Source organism: Perca flavescens, chromosome 1 (genome assembly GCF_004354835.1).
Source record: "Perca flavescens isolate YP-PL-M2 chromosome 1, PFLA_1.0, whole genome shotgun sequence".
Classification (NCBI taxonomy): domain Eukaryota; kingdom Metazoa; phylum Chordata; class Actinopteri; order Perciformes; family Percidae; genus Perca; species Perca flavescens.
The window spans coordinates 31,884,016-31,903,412 of NC_041331.1; the positions used below are offsets into that span (position 1 = coordinate 31,884,016).

Sequence of the window (19,397 nt, forward strand, 5' to 3'; positions counted from 1 at the left end):
GCGCCAATGGCAAACCTGTTTTCAGGTTGTCCGTCTGTCCCATTCTCTTGAACACAATATCTCAGGAACGCCTAAAGGGAATTACTTCAAAAATGCCGCCCAGAACGGTTGTGATTGTTTTAAAGAAATAAAAACAAGCCATAATGTTTTTTTCCCCTATCCCAGAATGTTAACTTGTGAGCCAGATTATACTCCAGCACTGACAGAGCGCTGTGGAGATAGGTCTGGCAAAGCAAGACTAAGGTCACTTTGACCCCACATTAACACATTTTTGGCCAAAACTCAAGAATTCATACACTAAACATAACAAATGTCTAATAGGATAAAATTATGAAGTGATGATATTTTATACCCATAAGGTTAAAGGTCAACTTCACTGTGACATCATGATGTTCTGCAAAAACGCTTTGCTGACCCTTATTAAAAGCCATAACTCGGGAACAGAAGGGGAGATTGTGACCATATTTCACATTTGGTCGGATACTAAATTAGTGACACTAATCTTGGGTGCCCATCTTGAAACTGTGGTGATTGTACAGATATGTGCTGCTGGGTTGAAGATGTGTGTAAAACATCCTTGTTTCGCCAGAAAATACACTTAATATTTTTTTAATAAATTGGTTGGCGGAGGAATGCAACCACGAGGCAGTAATTCTAGTTATATCTGTGGTGCTGAAAGGCTGTCCTAATATGTATTTTAAAAGGATGACTGTATTCAGGCTTATTATGACTGGGCTATATTCAGTAGTCATGGCACGTAGGCTTTTTGTTGTCTTTGGGGTCCTTTGATGTTTCATACGTCATGTTTTTAATGTCAGATGACACACACAAAACCAGGACAGGGTGCAGAGATTTTGCTTAATTTGATTAGCATTTTATAATCTGTCATGCAACAGTCTTGGAAAAAATACTCATTCAGGGCTTTCACTGTCTATACTGTGAAAGTTTAGGTTTAGTTTGGGTTTAGGCAGGAACAAAAGAAGAGGTATGTTCTTGGGCAGCTAAATAGTCTCATGCCACTAATACAGTTCTTAATAAAATGGAAAGAAAAACAAATGTTTGAGTCAACTCTTTGACCCATTGACCCTACTGAGAAGTTATCCCAATATTTAGCAAAATGGAAAGTGAAAATAATGAATCAATTTAAGTTTTAAAGGCATTTCTTTGTAAAAAAGCAAAGGCAGAAACCCTGCTTTTCAGGTTAATGCACACATAAGAACAATAGAGGCTGGTGGGCAGCATTTGTAGCTGAGTGCTGTAGTTTTATGTGTTACAAATGGACACATTCAAGTTCAAGGGAGCATAATCAGCTACTATATATTATCCATATCTATTGAGTACCAGGGTAACAGCAAATTAGTTGGAAATAGGTGTGATGCGCTCACAGAGTCAGACGATCTTAATCTATTAGAGAGCATATTGTTCATTCATAACCAGTCAGCAATGTGCGGCTGATTGGCTTTCTGTACTAGATTAGATTCTGTATTAGATTGATTTAGATTTAGATCAATAATGGGAATTCTTGTGCCAGAATGTACTCGTGGTGGGGCGCTTTTTTGTATCATTTGTATGGCATCTCTCCTATTGTTGGCATAGAAACATGTTACTACATTGTTGCATCACTTGTACTCCATCTTCACCAGTCATATCAGATCAAACTGTAGTGTCTCTCTGTGAAAAGGAATTGGTACTGATACAGATTTTACTATGTGCTTGAAAGGCTTGTTTGAATTTCTAAAAAGCTTTACTGAAAATCAGCAACATTTCCAACAGTAATGGATTCACAATCAATACTCTAAACCCCAGTGAATACATTTATTTCAAGATGACCACAAGTTACAATGTACAGAGCATATACATTTCTTTATTACAGAATATGGATGTTAGTGTATTGTCATGTGTGTACTTATTTTATGAAGCTTCCCCTCTAAAAGGAAATTATTTTTGGCCTTTGTGTTTTATACAGAAGCAATATACAATTTGTGTCAAAGGTCAAAATGACACACAGACCGTCAGACACTGAATAAATTGAACTAAATAAAACAGCTTCTCCACCCTGTACTCTCCTCATTTGATGCTCTCAGGGCAGGACCGCTTCAGATCTCTATCTGCATCGTTGTCTGCTGTTAAAAAGCTGCTTCTTGTTGACATCAACTCTGCTTTGCTGTGGTTATCATCACTGCTCAACATGAACCTCTCCTGGCTGGCAGGGCTCACCTCTCTTTTCAGTGGCAACGAGTTGGTAGCACAAGTAAAAGATGCAGTTAAAACCGTGATGTTGTCCAGGTTGGACTTCGTGGTGGCATTGCAGTAAAACCTCCGGAGCCCCTTACGGAAGTGAATGGTGAACAGGCCGTAGATGACTGGGTCCAGGCAGGCGTTGACGAGCCCAAAGATGAACAGGATGTGGGTCAGTGAGTGGGGGACCTTCCCCTCAAGGTCCTCAGGGAAGAACCAGTACCAGAGGCCCAGCAGGTAGTATGGAGTCCAGCAGATAATGAAAGACGAGACAATCACAATACTCATTTTTAGAGTTCTCATCCGGGCTCTGGGGATGTTATTCTTCGAACACCGCAAATGCACTTCATTGGAGGGCACTGGGAGCAGAAAAGATGACAGACACATTATAAAAGACTTAAATGCAAGCAAACAATACATATTTTGTTTAAAATATGCAAAATGTAGTGCTAGTATTGCCTTTTGCATTCAAATTTTCTGTAAAAGGTAATCAGTCATAAACCTCACAGTTAGGAGTGGTTCACGTTTAGATTGATGTGGTAGAGAAAAGATAGAGGTACAACTATTGTTTTAATCTGACTTTTGTGACCAGATGATAAAAGCTGTTATCAAGTGTAAGTACAACACATTACTTGCTTTGTAATGCACTTTAAAAGGTTGGATCACCCAAATTACAAACTAACTAGTGTCACTACTTATAATGCAGATAGTTTGAGTCTTATTGGGCCGGGCCAGGTTATAAGGTTTCGGTCTCTGAGATTTCTGACTTTTAACTGTCTACAGTCACACTAGCGATGCTTTGCGCTAAATTCTAACATGCTTTCAATGACAACATGTGAATGTTTAGTAGGTATAATATTTACTATGTCCACCTAGTGTGTTAGCATGCTAACTAGTCTAATTAGCACTAAACACAAAGTAAAGCTGAGGCTGACGGGAATGTCATTAGTATTAGTCAGGAATCGAGTATAAGTTAAGGGATCAACAATGGGCCTCATTCACCAATATCTTCCTAAGTTTTCTCTTAAATATGTTCTTAAGAAGGTTCCTAAGAAAAGTCTACGTCGGATTCATGACGTGTTCTTAAACAGCAGATTTGTTCGCATCTGTGTTCTTAGGATTGATGAATCCCACGTCTTCGTAACTGAAAGCGCGTGCCAGTTGTTCCTAATTAGCATAAAAAAACGCCCCGCAAATTCCCATATAAGGACATGACACTTCCTGTGCACCTCCTGGGAGACAGGTTTTCGAAGATTATTGGAGCCGCAGTGGAGGAAGTACTGAATCTCAGTACTTAAATAAAAGTACAAATAACAAGAGACATATTTACTTTAGTAAAAGTATAAGGTGTCCACTACCACAAACAAGGCCTGGCTTTTTAAAAAAAGTTCCTATCCTAACCAGCATAAAACGGAAATGTGTTGTTAGAATCGGAATGCGGTTGGTTTTATTCATGGATGTATTTTAAGACAGTTTTATTTTCTTTAACCATGCAAGTAAGCAAATAAAGTGTGTAAAGCAGCGCAAATGGGGAGATGTGAAGAGGTCCAGCCTAGTAAATAAGATATGAACGCGTCTTACGCAGCCTGGCAGAGGAGTAAACGACGCTGTGGAGAGAAATACATGGCAACTATGATTTAAAAACGGGAATAATAAAAACAAACGTTTTCATTTTCACTTTTACCGGAGGCTGTATTACCGAGGGTCAGTGGCGCTGCGCCCGGGCTCTGCAGCACCAGAGCCGGCTTGGATCAGCGGTGCCCCATATATCTACGGCAACCAAACTTTACTGGTGAGACAAACGTGTGACGGTCAGGAAGACGTTTTGGCAGAGGGGGGAAATTGATCAGAAAATTTAACGGAGCATTGTAGAAATGTAGTGGAGTAGAAAGTATAGATAATTGCTGCAAAATGTAACAAAGTAAAAGTCAAAAGTAGGCTATGCACTATTGAGTCTACTTAAGTAAAGTACAGATACGTGAAAAATGTACTTAAGTACAGTTAGGACGAATTTGTACTTTGTTACATTCTACCACTGCATTTTGGCCCTATAAATAGCGATCAATCACCAAATAACGCAGGATTTAATCAGTTTAATTGCTGATGTAAATTGCAGTGTTAGTGTTTTTTTTTTTGCATAATATGATTTCTTTTTCAACAAATGATCAGAAATACATTACAGTACAATACTATAATTGTAAACGACTGTAGAATTAAATAAAATGCAGTAAGCAATCATTTGGAGCAAATTGTCATCACTCAAATGTGCGTAAGAGTGCTTTTCAGTGTTCGTAGATTTTGTTCTTAGCTAAGAACAAATCCAAGTTAAGAAAACATTAGTGAATGCCAGAATCTTCGTAAAAAGTTCGTAAGAAGGGTTTAAGAACACATTTCTTCGTAAGAACGGTTGGTGAATGAGGCCCAATGTTATTAAAAATGTATCCTCCGACCACCATAGATATCTGCACCAAATTGAATGTAATTTCATCTGATTGTTTTCAAGGCGTGTCACTAAAAACCCCAAAATGTAAACCTCATGGTGGCGCTAGAGAAAAAGTCAGGGGATCATCTTCTGGGGATCATGAATTTCACTGCAATCCATCAGACCGTCTTTTAGATATTTCAGTCTGGAAAGTGGTGGACCGACCTCCTGATCAACAGACAGACATTGCCATCTAGAGCAGTGGTTCCCAACCTGGGGTCCGGGCACCCCCAGGGGGGGCGGCAAAGATCACAGGGGGGGCGCAAGTCTTTATCTGGTTTGAGGTTGAGGTAAAAAAAAAATATTGTTAAACAAATTATGATAATGTATGTATATAAATTATGTATTCAAAAGTCTGTATGAAAAACAATATATTTTGTTGTATCCTGGTTTTTTCCAGGTTTTTTCTGCCGCCACGGCATCACTATTTTATGAATGAAACATGGCGGAGAAACGTAAAAGTCCTGCTAACTCCTCTGTATCAAAAAAGAAAGTCTCGAGAGTTACCTCAACTTTGGTTTCGGGGGCTCAGCTTTTCTTAGACATAAGTAGGGGCGCCAAGGAAAAAAGGTTGGGAACCACTGATCTAGAGCATGAAACATCTTTTTTTAGAAAACCATTGCCCCTGTTGCTCTGAATAATCTTTTAGAATACAATGTTCACATCTAAGGCCTATTTCCTCAGTAGATTTATTTAATGAAAACTGTGCACAGTGTGGTCTATGGATTATCCAGAGTAACCAGGACTGGGAAGAGCTGTTGTTGATTCTTTATTTTTTTTAATGGAATTTTGTAATGCTGCTCACAGTAGCACAATGAATGAGAGTCCAGTCACTTCTGCATAAGCAGCCACAGCTCTGTGTGGGGTGAGGAGCAATCGTAGCCCGGCTTTTATAAATGTGCTTCTACTATTAAAAGGGTCAAACAAACTGCAGCAGCAATTAGTAAGAGCTAATCGCTGAAGTAAACTGATCCACAATTCAGACTCCTTTTGAACTCACAGTTGTCTTTTTTCAGTCGTTTGGAGATCTCACAGAAGATCCTGGTGTAGCAGGTGATCATGATGACCAGAGGCAGCAGGAACAGGCAGGAAAAAGTGAACATGTTGTAGGCCGTTTCATGCCAGTGAGTGACAAAACTTCCACGTGTGGCACACTGAGTGAAGTCCTCGGGGTGAATGATGGTCACATTGTGAAAAAGGAACATCTGAGGAGGGAAAGGAATAATAATTAGAAAGGCATGGAGACACAATTCATGGCTACGCCCATGTGTTTGGTGGCCATATCATTGTTCACTGATAACTTTCCATGTCCAGGTTGCCCTGCGGTCACCCATAGAGGCTGTCCCAGGACATGAAATATTGTAAGTAGTTTTATAGAAAACACATTTTCCCACTTACCTATAGTGCTATTTAGATATTCAGATATTCAGTTTTGTTTTATGTGCCCAGGTTTTGCGATATCTGTTTCTGAGAATGGTTAGGTTTGTTCAGGTGTAGGCCTGTGTGTTGGCTGCACTAGACAAAATATGAACAAAACTTTATCTCAATCAATAATCTTTTAATTGTGTTTTCAATCCAAACACTTACAGTACATTCAAGATACAGTTAAAGAAATGGCTCATTGATAATCAGAACTGTCAACATTACCATTAACTCCTTGACCTGCTCACGCTGCCCCCTGTTGGCTTCTTGCCTTGTGTGTGTATATGTGTTCATGTCTTTGTCTAATGTTTGTCTGATTGTGGTCTGTTGTCCTCCTATTGTACATTTTTGGCTTAATTGTACCTTTTACCAAATGTATTTTAAATGTTATATTGTTATGTAAATGTGTAATTTTACATTCTTTTAGGGTGACTTTTTTACCATCTGTCTAGAGACTGCAGATGAAAAATAGCCTTCTGGCTAACTCTGGCATATTGACAGAAATGTTTATAAATATGCACTCTGTATGCACTCTGCATGTCTCTGTAATAAAATAAATTTAAAAAATAAATAAATGTCAGTCTACAGAATCCAGCCTAATGGTAAATGACCAACAGATGGCTCAGAGGGAATAAACTACTGGCCATATTCATTGTAGTGATGGAAACAGTTACTGAAAATCTTTTTGGATAACAAACCATGGAGGCATATGCTATATCAGGCAGCGGCCATACCATACAATACCTGTTCACAGGATAAATTCATTGTTGGATTTAGTCTCGTCATGCAATTTGATCACAATAATGAACAAACTTTTTAATGTTCAGATGGGCCGGTATGTCACATTTCTTTGTGTGAATGGCCCCTTAATATTGTTCACATTGATCTTCGCATGCATAACCTCTCACGTGCCGATTAATACATATTTAGGTTAACAAAACAAAAACTCTTCCTGCTGATGGGATCATCATTTATTTCAGAATGATGTTGGGAAGGTGACTGGCAGCCACACATTTCATACTTTTCATGAGCAGTTTTAGAAAAGGATTATTATTGATTATTATTATTATTATTACTACAGACACAGTGGAGGAAGGCAACCTTCATCCCGAGGGCTGTCCAGCTTATGAATGATAACCGACTTATGAACATATGAATTTTTTTTAGGGAAAGGTTTTAATTGAAGCACAAGAAAGCACCTAAGAATTTTTTTGAATTTTTTTAGAACTTTAGAACTTATAACCACTACTATGTGATGAATGATGACATGTGGTATGTAGTATGTAATGTGTGGTTGTGCAGTGTGGCTGTGGATTATGTTGTGGGTTGATGTACAGTATGCGTGCTGCTTATGTTGTTGATTTTGTCCCTTGTTCCTTGGAATGCTGAGATAAGCTACTGTAATGTGCCCTTTTAAAATTGCCCCTTGGGGACAAATAAAGTGCTTTGAATTGAATTGAATAACAGATTGTAAATCACTGCATATAAAATATTCATGTCAACAACTTAAACCAATGTAAGAATTATATCAGAGTATAGAAAGTGGCCATGTTCCTCTGTGCATTTACAACCAGACAGGACATGCTTAGTGTAAACCTGCTTATAGCCTAATCTAATGAAAACCGTGTCAATGAACACCTGAACTTACCTGAGGGACTGACAGCATGACACTCATGCCCCACGCCACAGTCAGCATGACTCTGTTCCTCTTTCTGGCTTTACTGATAGCCAGAGGGTTGAGGATGGCTGACTGCCTATCCAGACTGATCACCACAGTGACAAAGGCGCAGGAGTACATCGCCTGCAGCTTAAGAAACATCAGCAGCCTGCAGGCAAAGTCCCCAGCTAGCCACTGGACTGTGATGTTCCACACGGCATCCACAGGCATCACAATGAAGGTGACCAGCAGATCAGCCACCGTCAGGTTGATTATCAGCACCCTGACGTGGGATTTGCGTTTCCCATCTCTGTGTGCCGCCCAAAGCACAGCAAGGTTGCAAAAGGCAGATATGCCACATAGAATGCAGGTAATAATCACTCTGATTTTGGCTGCTGTGGTGAATGTGGGCAGCTGCAGGGCATCACCCCCCACTGTCCAGTTGGAAAAGGGCGAGGAGTTGTTGCAGCTAGCGTTCAGTTGGTGGTCTGTTGTCAGGTGATACCTGGTTGCTGCAGTGTCACACGGAGTGGTGTTCATTTTCTGAGGCTTGCAGAGGAAGCAACATTTACATCAAGTAGGCGCCGGTCATCCAAACACATTTTTGTTACAAAAGAAACACAAACATTCCCTGAATGAGTAATACATGTCTCTAATACAGCTCATCAAGAGGAAGTAATATGCATATATGGAAGTGTGTTTCGCATTTCAAATCGGTGAGGTGGAAAGATGAAGCTCACACACTGTGAGGAACGCAGAAATTATGAATACAGTCCATTTAGCTAATATTACATGGCATAAACTCATTCACAAGTCCATATTTTCCTAGTGTGCATGTAATCGTGATAATATGCAACAACAATTTACAAATGGCAATCTGCTGTTCAGAATTCCTCGTTTTCATAACAACATGAGAACAACTTTTTTTAATGATGTAATTCATAATATAATTATATCATAACAACAATATTCGTTTCTCAGTCAACAACAATTTGAAAACTAAAAACATAGAGGTCACCTATGATAAATCTTTGTTGTGTGAGCCCTTTTTTATCGCAGCATCATGACTGTGATGTCCCTAGGTCAGGTTTGCCTTGATTGTTCACAGCTATGTGACTCACAAGTTCACATAAAAGAGGAGCTGTAATCATAGACAAGGAATGACATGTTTGTATAAGTGACATAACAGCATGTAAATAATATTCATGTAAATATTATATTAAATGTGATGCAAAGCACTGATCATTAAAGCACAATTACGCCCACGCGCTGCTTATCACTCATCCAGCCTCTCTTTCTTCTCTTTGAATTTTCCTATTTTGATCGAGGTGAAAACAAGCAAAGATTAATTTAAATAATTTGACGAAACCTTTAACGTTTTCTGTTCATAGTCTATCCCAAAATATTCTGTAAAAAATATAACCGCACTCATAGACATTCAAATGTCACCATATGTGGATGTCAGACAGACTGCACCTAACATGACTTCTTAAAGCCATCATACTGAATATCCCCACAATATAAAGCTGTTAACCTGCTCCACAGATGCCATTGTGTATGTAAGATGTTCTGATTTTAGCCACACAGAGAGGACTTGTTTGATATATAAGCAAATCAATTCAATAAAAACATGTTGATTACTACAAAAAAAAGACAAGTTGGCTAAAGACATTTCAATTAAGGTGTGCTATTGCGCACATGCTTTTCTATTCCCACATTTGACACTAAGTGCACGTGTAGCCTAAAACCACATTAAAAACAAACCATACTGTATCTACAGTATCAGTATATCTGTGCGATCTCAAAGTATTGGAAAAAAAGCAAACTTACGTTCATGTGCAGCGGTAAGAGGACTTTGTGGGTTCAGTGTTTTGCGCACTTCTGCGACCCCAAGTATTTAAAAACCACCGCAGGACGGAAGCCTCGTCGCTATGAATGCCTGTTGGTTTTCTATACGTAGGCTGCTGTAAGTATTGCAAGGCAGCAGCATCACCGACACACTTCAGCTGTTTAGTTCCTCTGCTATCCAGTGCGTCCAGTGCGTTTCCAGCCGCTCCACCTTTATCCATGTGCCAAGAGCCGTGCAAAAAAAAAAAAAAAAAAAACGGGGTGTAGCCTGACCTCAACTCCATCTTCACTGACATGGTCTATTTGTTAGGGTGAAAAGAAGATATCCATGTGAGGGCTAATAAACTATGATTGATGATCACCACAAAGCAAAAAAAAACACCAATCATGTTTATTTTATTTTTTATAAATGTCAGGGAGATATAGGTTGTGAGAGACCATAATATAAACTATTAATTATGAAATCACAGTTTTGATTGTGCCAGTGCTGCTGTGAAATCCTCCAGATACACTATTACATAAGACATGATTCATGAGAGAGGACACAGGCAGCTGAGACTCTGCTGATTGGAAAACAATATTCTCTTTGACCATGTCTGCATGTCATCTGAAGATGATAGATAATGAAGTAAGTAATGAATAAGTGACAAACATTTCACACAAATGATACATTTCTGAATTCCTGAAGTGTGTATGATGATTTAACAAAGCACGACTCGCCATTTTGTTGTAGTTGTCATTTGGGATACACTTTTCACACATGCTTCATTAGGCCCTTGCTTTCAACCCTAATTACATATTTCAAAGAATATTTTAGATGGATTTTCTGTTTTTCTTAACCTTAAATATAAGTCTAAGGTTACTTACTATTATGTATTAGCCTATTATGAAGTGTTTTTCCACCTTACCTTGCACTCTCTCACTTAATCTCTCGATCTGCCTGTTTCCTGGGCACCATTCTATTCTGCAGATGGCATAGGCGGAGTTTGACATTTGAGCCAGGGGGGGCAAAAAAAAAACTCATTGTAGCAACTGAGACCTGGGGAACACAGCACGAGCACATATGGACAAAACAAACAATAAACATATGTTTATTTTTTTAAGCAGATTTGAAATTACATTGTAACAATTTAAAACCTCAATTTAGTTTAAAAAAAGAAGTCCATAACACATATAATTCTTGATCGACAGATGCAAAAAATCCACAACAATCTCTGTCCCCACAGGGCAGGCACAGACACAGCCGCTCTGCTGCTACGCAGGCTGCACGCTTCTCTGTTCACAACGCTGCCGTTTCTGCTTAACGTGAACAAGCTTAACGTGGTTTAATGTACCTCAACAACGACCACCAAATTTATCATGGCCATATCTTGTAATGAACACTTATGCCTGTCAAAAGAACTTGACAGGCTATGGCGAGGAAAAAGCGAGGAAAAAGCTTGTACCTAAACAATGATCAATGATTACCAAATTTCTCTCATATTGCTCCTCATAACCACAGAAAACTGTCAAAAAATCTAACCAGAAATGTGGTGATGATTGATCGTTGTTTAGGTATATTAAACCACGTTAAGCTTTTTCATGTCAGGACTTATAAAGCCCATGAGAACCGTGGGGAGTCAACCAACAGCCGCTCCGCTGCCCTGCTGAAAATGTGAAGCAGAAATGCTAAATGTCAGATAACGTCCATAATAATTGAACTTTGGGTTCTATTTTTTGACAGCTTTCCGTGGTTATGAAGAGCAATATTAGAGAGAAATTTGGTAATCATTGATCATTGTTTACGTACATTAAACCGGCCCTACGCGAAAGAGAAAATAAGTGTATGCGTCATTGTACCCAGCACTTCTGGAAATGTACCTCCGAATGCGTCTCTGTCCCCAGCACATTTCAAACCAAACTGACGCCCGTGGGCACGGCTGTGTTGGAGCACAATAGACAGACGGTGGCAGAATGCCCCGACACTTAAATTCAACTAACATGTAGGCTAACAGTGAACAATCAGTGTTGGACCTACAGTCTGTTGAGATTCCTCTCCAAACGCAGAAACCAAGCGCAATCGCACTATAAAACGTTAAGACACGTTAAGAAAAAAGATCAGTATTTTGCCGTAATCCAATGACATGAAAAGAAGTAATCCACAGCGATCAGTAGATCCACAAACAGAGTCACGGTGTATCCAGCAAGGCCTATACAAGCGTCACATTCACCAGTCAGCTCCAAACAGGTGAACGAGGTGAACTTCGCCGTTTAAACAAAGTGGAATAAAACGTATAAAAGTCCAAATCTACACAAAACGCGCCATCAATTAGTAAGCTGACAGCAAATGTATATACATGGCATTTAGGCAACCTTTATTGCAACGTTGGCACGGTAAGATGTCCCGACTAGTGCAACAAATTATTGTTTTTTGCGTCCTGTATATGCGTCGACAATGGTCTCAGATGAGAGGCAGAGCCCTGAAAAAATATTATTTTTACTAAAGCAGTAGGCCTATATGAAATCAGATGTATTACCTATCCCCATTTAGTTGTTTTGTGTTTTTTATTTATAAAATATCTGGTTATGTCAGAAGTAATTATTCCACACATTTTTGAAACAATGCAATTACCCGTTTCAGCTACCAGGGGGGGCAATGCTCCCCCTGCCCCCCCGCAAACTCCGCGCATGGATGGCCCTGGATTCATCATAGACAGGAGTTAAACCACAGATTAAACAAAGTGATCAAGAGTTCTGTAGGCTGCAACTGCAACTGCATCAGCAAGCATAAACATCGCTGCTTTAAAGTTACGCCACTTCTGGCACACTAAACATAGTAAACATTTGAAGCTCATAGCTTTTATTGTTCGCCATACAAAAACCACCCGCTTCGAATGTTATCATTGGATTGAATGGGCGTTATCAGTGGTTATCAGCCTCATAGATATGGGTCATTAGGGGCCTGCTGCGCCTACTGGTAGGCTCAGAAGGCTGTTATCATCCATTCGCATGGTTAATCACGGATAAATACACGAGAAGACTCCAGATCCAATCCCAGAGCAATCCAGGTCGCCGCTAACCGGAAGTCTGCTGGATAACGGGTAAGACCATTAAAATGACAGCCTTTAAACTGTGATTATTTAGTCAATAAGCGAAAACAATACAGAAAAAAATGTTTTATGATGGCGTGACATTAGTTTTGACATGAGAACGTTATGGTATACGTGCAGTTAAGTGTCCCAAATTCCCCATACAATGTCCTTAATTAACTATGAACCTGCTAGCTAAACCACCTGTGCTACCATAACCTTAACCATAACCATTACCTGTCTCAAATAAGACCCTCGTCATTTGGACACTCAGTTTTTGGAACATAATTTGGGACACTAAACGGCATGTAAGTCGAACGTTATTGTATTATTAGCCTACTTGCTTTACGTTAGCAAAAATGTTACTAATTAGCATGTTTTGTTTCAGTAAATGACCCCATTAGCTTGAAATTAAGTAATTTTCCACAGTGTACATAGTAAGGCGTATTGCATATACCGTGTAGCGTGACATTAGTGTTGACATGAGATAATTGTTGCAATTGCGTTAGCTAACGTTATTGTATTATTAGCCTACATGCGTTACATTAGCATAAAACGTATTAGCATGTTTTGTTTTAGTAAATGTCCCCGTTAGCTTGAAAGTAAGTAATTTTCCACACTGTTCACAGTGTAAATAGTAAGGCCTGTTGCATGTAGCTGCTAACGCTTCACTGAAGCTATAGCATACGCCTATTGAGTGAAATAAAAATAAATAATAATAATACCCAAAAGCACATATCTATCTATCTATCTATCTATCTATCTATCTATCTATCTATCTATCTGTAATAATACCATGCAGTCATACATACAGACATAAAGTAATTTTAAATTGTTATGGTAATATTTTAGCAGTATGTTGTATCAATTATTTGTGTCTTCATTCTGTTGTTTTAAAAACTTTCTTTAGAGCTATAAATCTTTCTTACAGAATGCCTACTATGAGCCGTCTTCCCTGGGGTTATTCCTATACTTACCTGAAGGCCATAGCACCCATGCTGTGTACATGAAGGACATGAAGGTAATTATCAGCACAGGTTTGTGATTTTACATTGAAAAAATGTGTATGCAATGTATTTAATTTTAAAGTTGAGGAATCCAGTCCTATTAAATGTGGAGTAATGTATGTGTCTCTATGGTAGTACTTTGTTATGTTTTTTATTTTATCTCCCTCTTTTTATTTGGCAGGACAGTTCTGCAGCGTCACTGTCAATATGTGTGCGTGTAAACCAGAAGCCTGCACTCTGCGAAGGTATGGGCTCTGGCCAGCAACAGCCGACAAGCCCCAGACAGCCTTTTCCATCCCTCTGCTCAAGCTTTTTGTTTGTCTGTCAGTCGAGTGTCGGGTTTTTGCAATTTTTGTAATTGTATGAAAAGTTTTCTATGAAAAGTAAAGGTTTTCACTGATGTGAAAATGCTGCTTATACTGTCTACAGAGCCCTGGTGGAAGAATCCATATCCCAGTTTAGGAATTACCACTTTTGACAAAGAAGTTTGGTAGATGTTTTCCCACAGTTAATTGATGGGACCACATGCCCAGCATGTCCAAAGGTTGGTTGTAGTTTCAGCATGGTTATTGTTTGATTAACTATATTTGACCTTTTGGCATTAAATTTATATTGCAAAATCAGTTAATTGTTGTATAACGTATTATAATAAAATAGTGACAATATTAGTATGAGTGTATCAACCAGGTGTTCTCTGGTACAACCTGCATTTAGGAAGGCTGTATGAGATTAACCAAGATTACTGTAAATGTTTGTTTCCCAAGCAGATGGAGATATGATAGTGACATTGGATGCCAACTTTGGCCTTGTGAGGAAGCAAAGCTCAGGGACAAGTGTGGTTTAGCCATTTCATGGAACCCGCATGTTTGTTGATGAAAAGGATGTAGAGGAATACCTTCTTTCACATCCTGACGGCTCAAAGCCTAACGAGGTTAGTCACAGTTGCAGAATACTGTATTAGCACTGAAAAATCTGAGTCCATGAAATGTTAAATGTAACTCCTGGAAGAAGACCATTATTCTGCTCATAAATCTAATCGTTCCTTAAATCTTTAGGACTGCAGTAACTTCAAGGCTGGCAACGTTCTGAGGTCCCAACAACAAGCAAAGAAACTTGATGTTACAGGAGCGTTTGGAGCTTCCTGTCGTCATGAAATGCCGCTAATGTTTGTCAACATGAGCCAAGGAGAAAGGCAAGTAGTGACATTTATGACTATTGACTCAGTCAATATTCAATACTTAGGATAACATGAACCTAACATAAGCCATTCAGTCTACAGTTGCAGCCTTTTTAGGCTGCAGACCTTGAATTGGGAAACAGCTTATACATTTTTTTTTTTTTTCTTCAATCACCAAATATGAACCTCATGGAATGTATATGGGAGATTTAAAAATATTACAAAATTTTAACCTTTCCACTATTCTAATTTTCACTTTTATTTATATGTTTGGATCATTTTGAGTGTCCTTATTAAGTCTTCACTTTTCCTCAGTATGAAGTGTTTCATTATTCACATTTTTGTGTTGAAGTAGATTAGTCTATCTTCTGTATGTCATTAATGAGCTTCTTCGAAGACGTGAGGACAAGAACATACACCTCAGAGTAGTCTATGACATTGCCTGTGTTGTTGCCTCACATTTGCGTGTAAGTACTTTGTTTTTTTTTGTGTAAAACTGAATTATTGTTTTGACCTTGACAAATTAACTCAAAATTATGCCATACGGTGTTCAATTAGAAATCAGGGGAGGGCATACCACAAAACATCTCCATGGCCGTACCAGCGTTTCACATTTATGGACACAAATTGCCCTGCCAGGTAAATTCATCGTTCACTCTCTTTTTGGCGTCCATTTTTAATGTCTATCCACTGTACACCTGAGATAAGTACAAATGCCTTAAAGTAATCTTTATTCTAACATTTCCCCACCTAGTGTTGGACTTGTTTCAGAGATGCACTGTTTAGTGATGTATTGGAAACCGCTTACAGTGTTCATATCTCTCCGGGTCAAGTTAATAACTATAACTTGATGATGGTTATAAGCAAATGTTACTAATTAGCATGTTTTGTTTTAGTAAATGACCCCATTAGCTTGAAATTAAGTAATTTGCATGTAACGCTAACATTATTAGCGTTAGCTAATAACGTTAGCTAACGCAATTGCAACAATCTCTTGTCAACACTAATGTCACGCTACACAATATATGCAATAGGCCTTACTATGTACACTGTGTACATTGTGGAAAATTACTTAATTTCAAGCTAATGGGGTCATTTACTAAAACAAAACATGCTAATTAGTAAAAACTGTAAAAATATAAAAGGGAAAGAGTGAGGGCCACCATCGGGCCATAATTACAAAGTAAAAGGTCTATTACATAGTGCTATGGGAGAAATTAAAATAAAGTGAGGGCACATTTATGGCAATAGCAAGGGTGATAAAATAGCCTGCCTCGGTCTCTTATTATTGTTTGATGAATTCCTTTAAAGGGGTGATAGAATGATTATATAGGGTATCATTCAATAGATTTGCAGAGGAAAGCGGTGTCAATGAGATTTTGAGGTTCTATGTATGTCCTATTTACCCACCAAATGTTTTTCAACTATGTCAAAGTAAAATCAGTTTTGCATTCTATCACCTCTTTAAATTATCAATGTCAGATTGATTTGAAAATGAATTTAGTGTTTGCAGTAGTGTGGATTGAAACATTTTCTGTTTTTTTGCACACAAAAGCAAGATCATCTTTTTATCCAAATCTCGTCCGAAAGGCCAGTGCTGAATTGTGATCTGTAATTGGTTATTTCCCCCTGAGGCTGGGTGGTCTGCACGATTTTTTTTGCATATTATGTCTGCATTCATACAGAACATTCCGCTTATTCATATTATATATTAGCCAACATTTTGGTTCAATCAGTTATAGTTTTGTAGTGCCCCTCAAGGACCTGTCACTGTTCTTTTGAAAGAGCTGAAATGGAACAATGATATAATATACTTCTGTAAAAGTGTTGCAATGGCAATCAGTGGCATCTGAGAAAGGCATACTCTTATTGTCAGGGACAATGATCCACATTTTATAATGGAAAAATGTCAGCCTTGGTCTCTGATTGATATTAAATGCAATAGTGATTACAACATTTGATTTACATGTGCTGTTGTAAGCACTTAAGAAATTAGGATAGGAAATTAGGAGACATAATAAACCTACCGTGTGGTGTTCAACTCACGGCCAGGAAGGAAGAGAACACGCTGACCCAACATATCTTGTTATTTGTCACCCTAGTCTTCCGGCTTCATTCATCACAAGCCCTTGAAGGGAAGTTGTGTCATTCAATACACTTAATTCACACTCACTTGTGTATTTTAACACACACACACTCTCACACACACACGCACACACACACACACACTGGCCAGCCACAATTTTGCACACAATAAAAACACAGCGTGTTAAATTTGAACCTTGGAGTTGTGAATAATGTTCTTTCTTCATGTCCAGCCAAGCTTATGCACTGTTGCCTCCTTGCAACTCTTTTTTTTTTTTATTCTTTTTACCAGATGTTAATGTGAAATCCCTCACAGAAGAGCAGTTGTGCTCTTATGTGAACATTTTAAATTTAGCAATTTTGTAATAGTATATGACATAAAGATGGCACAATATAATGAGAGAGCACTTTTTTTTTTTTGGTTCATGTGAGAATATACAGTATGTCTATCCATTTTCAGTCTACAGTTATGTGATTGAAATGGGACATATGTAATTTCAAACTAGGCCACATTTAAGCATTTTTGCTAATTATCATGTCTATGTGGCCGCTTTTTTTGCGTAATGGCAATTTTGTCTGCCCTTGTACCAATGCACCTCATTTTGGTGGTAATTAAATTCAGTCTCAAGTGGAAAAAGCTCTCCGTCTCAAGTGCCCTGATGTTGTTTGATTAGGCATGTACTGGAAGGATGGTTTCTTCTTACGATGTGTCTGCTGATCTGAATCTGTTGAAAGTTGATTTATTGCTCAAATTTAGCTGCAACATTATCTGACAACAACTGGCAGATTACCTGTGTCATTATTTTTAACCTAACGATCGTTGTGATGGGTGGAGATGGACTTTCCTGCGTATTTGTAACCACTGTGGTTTTACGATGAGCCTTTAAAATCATAGATGTTTCAGCTATGAGTGATGGATGGAATAGACAAAATGCTAAGGTTTAAGCCTTAGGAACACAAATTGCATTGCATGGTAATCTGAAGTTTATAATAGGCAGACAAAGTTGACTTCATCGCCAAATGGTGGCACAAGGAAACCTTATGATAGCTGTGTCCTATTTCCTTTGTGGTTTGCATTTCAAGTCTGTATACATCATCACAAAGCTAACCCTTTTTCAATGTGGCCAGATGTGCTTTACTTTCTTTTAATTTACAATTTACATCATACTATCATCAGTTTGTCAAAATCCACTGGGCCCTGGATAATCAGATTTGTGCCACTTTACTTGATACTCATTTGCCTTTCAAATGGTTTTGATTCTGTAGTGATACCTGAAAAGAATATATGCCGTTTTTTAATGCTGTCCCACCCCTGAGGCTCCACCAGAGTGAGTCATTGTTTGAGCTGACTCACAGGAAGTGCTCCCTTGTGAGCATCTTGGTTTTTAACAATTTGGTTATCATAAAGCCCTAAAAAGGTCAGCAAAACGGTTCCTAGTCATCATAGAATTTAGCAAAACAATGCATTCTGATTACATTTTCAAAAGTAGGCTACCACACAGACCACTCATTCCAACCACAGCCTGAATATGAAGTCTCAATGTCGACAAATTTGCCAAATTTGGCTTTGAGTGGTGATTGCGAAACATTTTCCCATGTTTTCTTTTTTGCCGCACAACTAGGCGGGGCAACATTTATTGTGAACCTAAAATGATAAGAGATAAGAACATAAACACACAAATCATCTATTTGGCCTACGTTCTTCCTTTACTTTTACTTTATTTTTCCAACATGTTCCAAAATGTGCCAAATATTTGTATGAGGGCTTTTATTTCTAAGCCGGTAACCTTAGTTGCCAACTGTCAAATCACTTCACACATCACATTCCACACGTATACTTTAAAAATAAATCCACTGCATTTTTTTCCACACAACCGTAACATAAACTTGAATAAATAACCAAACATGTTCACTGTGATGGATTGACATATCAAAAGCAAGTTTTAAGTCTATCCAAGTAGATTTTCATACAGAGTTATACAGATATATCGGTTGGCCAATATCGGCCAATCATATTGGACATATCTATCTATCGGCATCAGCGTATATGTTGTCCAATATACGCCGATATAAAAATATTTTTTACAGAACATTTAATGCAGAAAACAATGCTGGGGTGATTTAGAAATGGTGTCCTATAGCTGGGGGTGTTATTGTTGGCTCACGTCATTCTTCACACTGTGCCCTACATTAAAATCACCCCTGCAGGCTTTGCAAAATGCATGGCCGCTATCCTAGTGACAAGCAGATATAAATGGAAACTGTTTAGTCCAACTCTGCCTACATTTCTAGGTGTATTTAGTTTTTCTTTAGATATAACACCGTCCTTTTTGATAACAGCCACTACAGCAGTAAGTATCCAGGTTGCAGTTATTTTCTCTCAGTTTGACACAAGGGAGAGCTTTGGCAGACA

At 38.5% G+C, this 19,397-nt stretch overlaps 1 protein-coding gene across 1 annotated transcript; it reads right to left on the reverse strand.

Annotated features, from left to right (window-relative positions):
* Positions 1–1,819: 1,819 nt before the first annotated feature.
* LOC114556979 (putative gonadotropin-releasing hormone II receptor) lies at positions 1,820–9,834 on the reverse strand. The gene is made up of 4 exons (XM_028580166.1): positions 9,630–9,834; positions 7,791–8,348; positions 5,721–5,925; positions 1,820–2,597 (listed from the first exon to the last, which is right to left on the reverse strand). Exons 1-4 carry the CDS (start codon positions 9,633–9,635, stop codon positions 2,068–2,070), a joined length of 1,299 nt encoding a protein of 432 aa, XP_028435967.1. The 5' UTR covers positions 9,636–9,834; the 3' UTR covers positions 1,820–2,067.
* Between the last annotated feature and the right edge of the window lie 9,563 nt (positions 9,835–19,397).

Coding starts and splice junctions, on each gene's coding strand:
- LOC114556979 (XM_028580166.1), bottom strand. Junction 5,926..7,790: donor TCATGCTGTCAGTCCCTCAG/GTAAGTTCAGGT, acceptor TTCCCTCCTCAG/ATGTTCCTTTTTCACAATGT. Junction 2,598..5,720: donor ACGACTGAAAAAAGACAACT/GTGAGTTCAAAA, acceptor TTCTGCTCCCAG/TGCCCTCCAATGAAGTGCAT.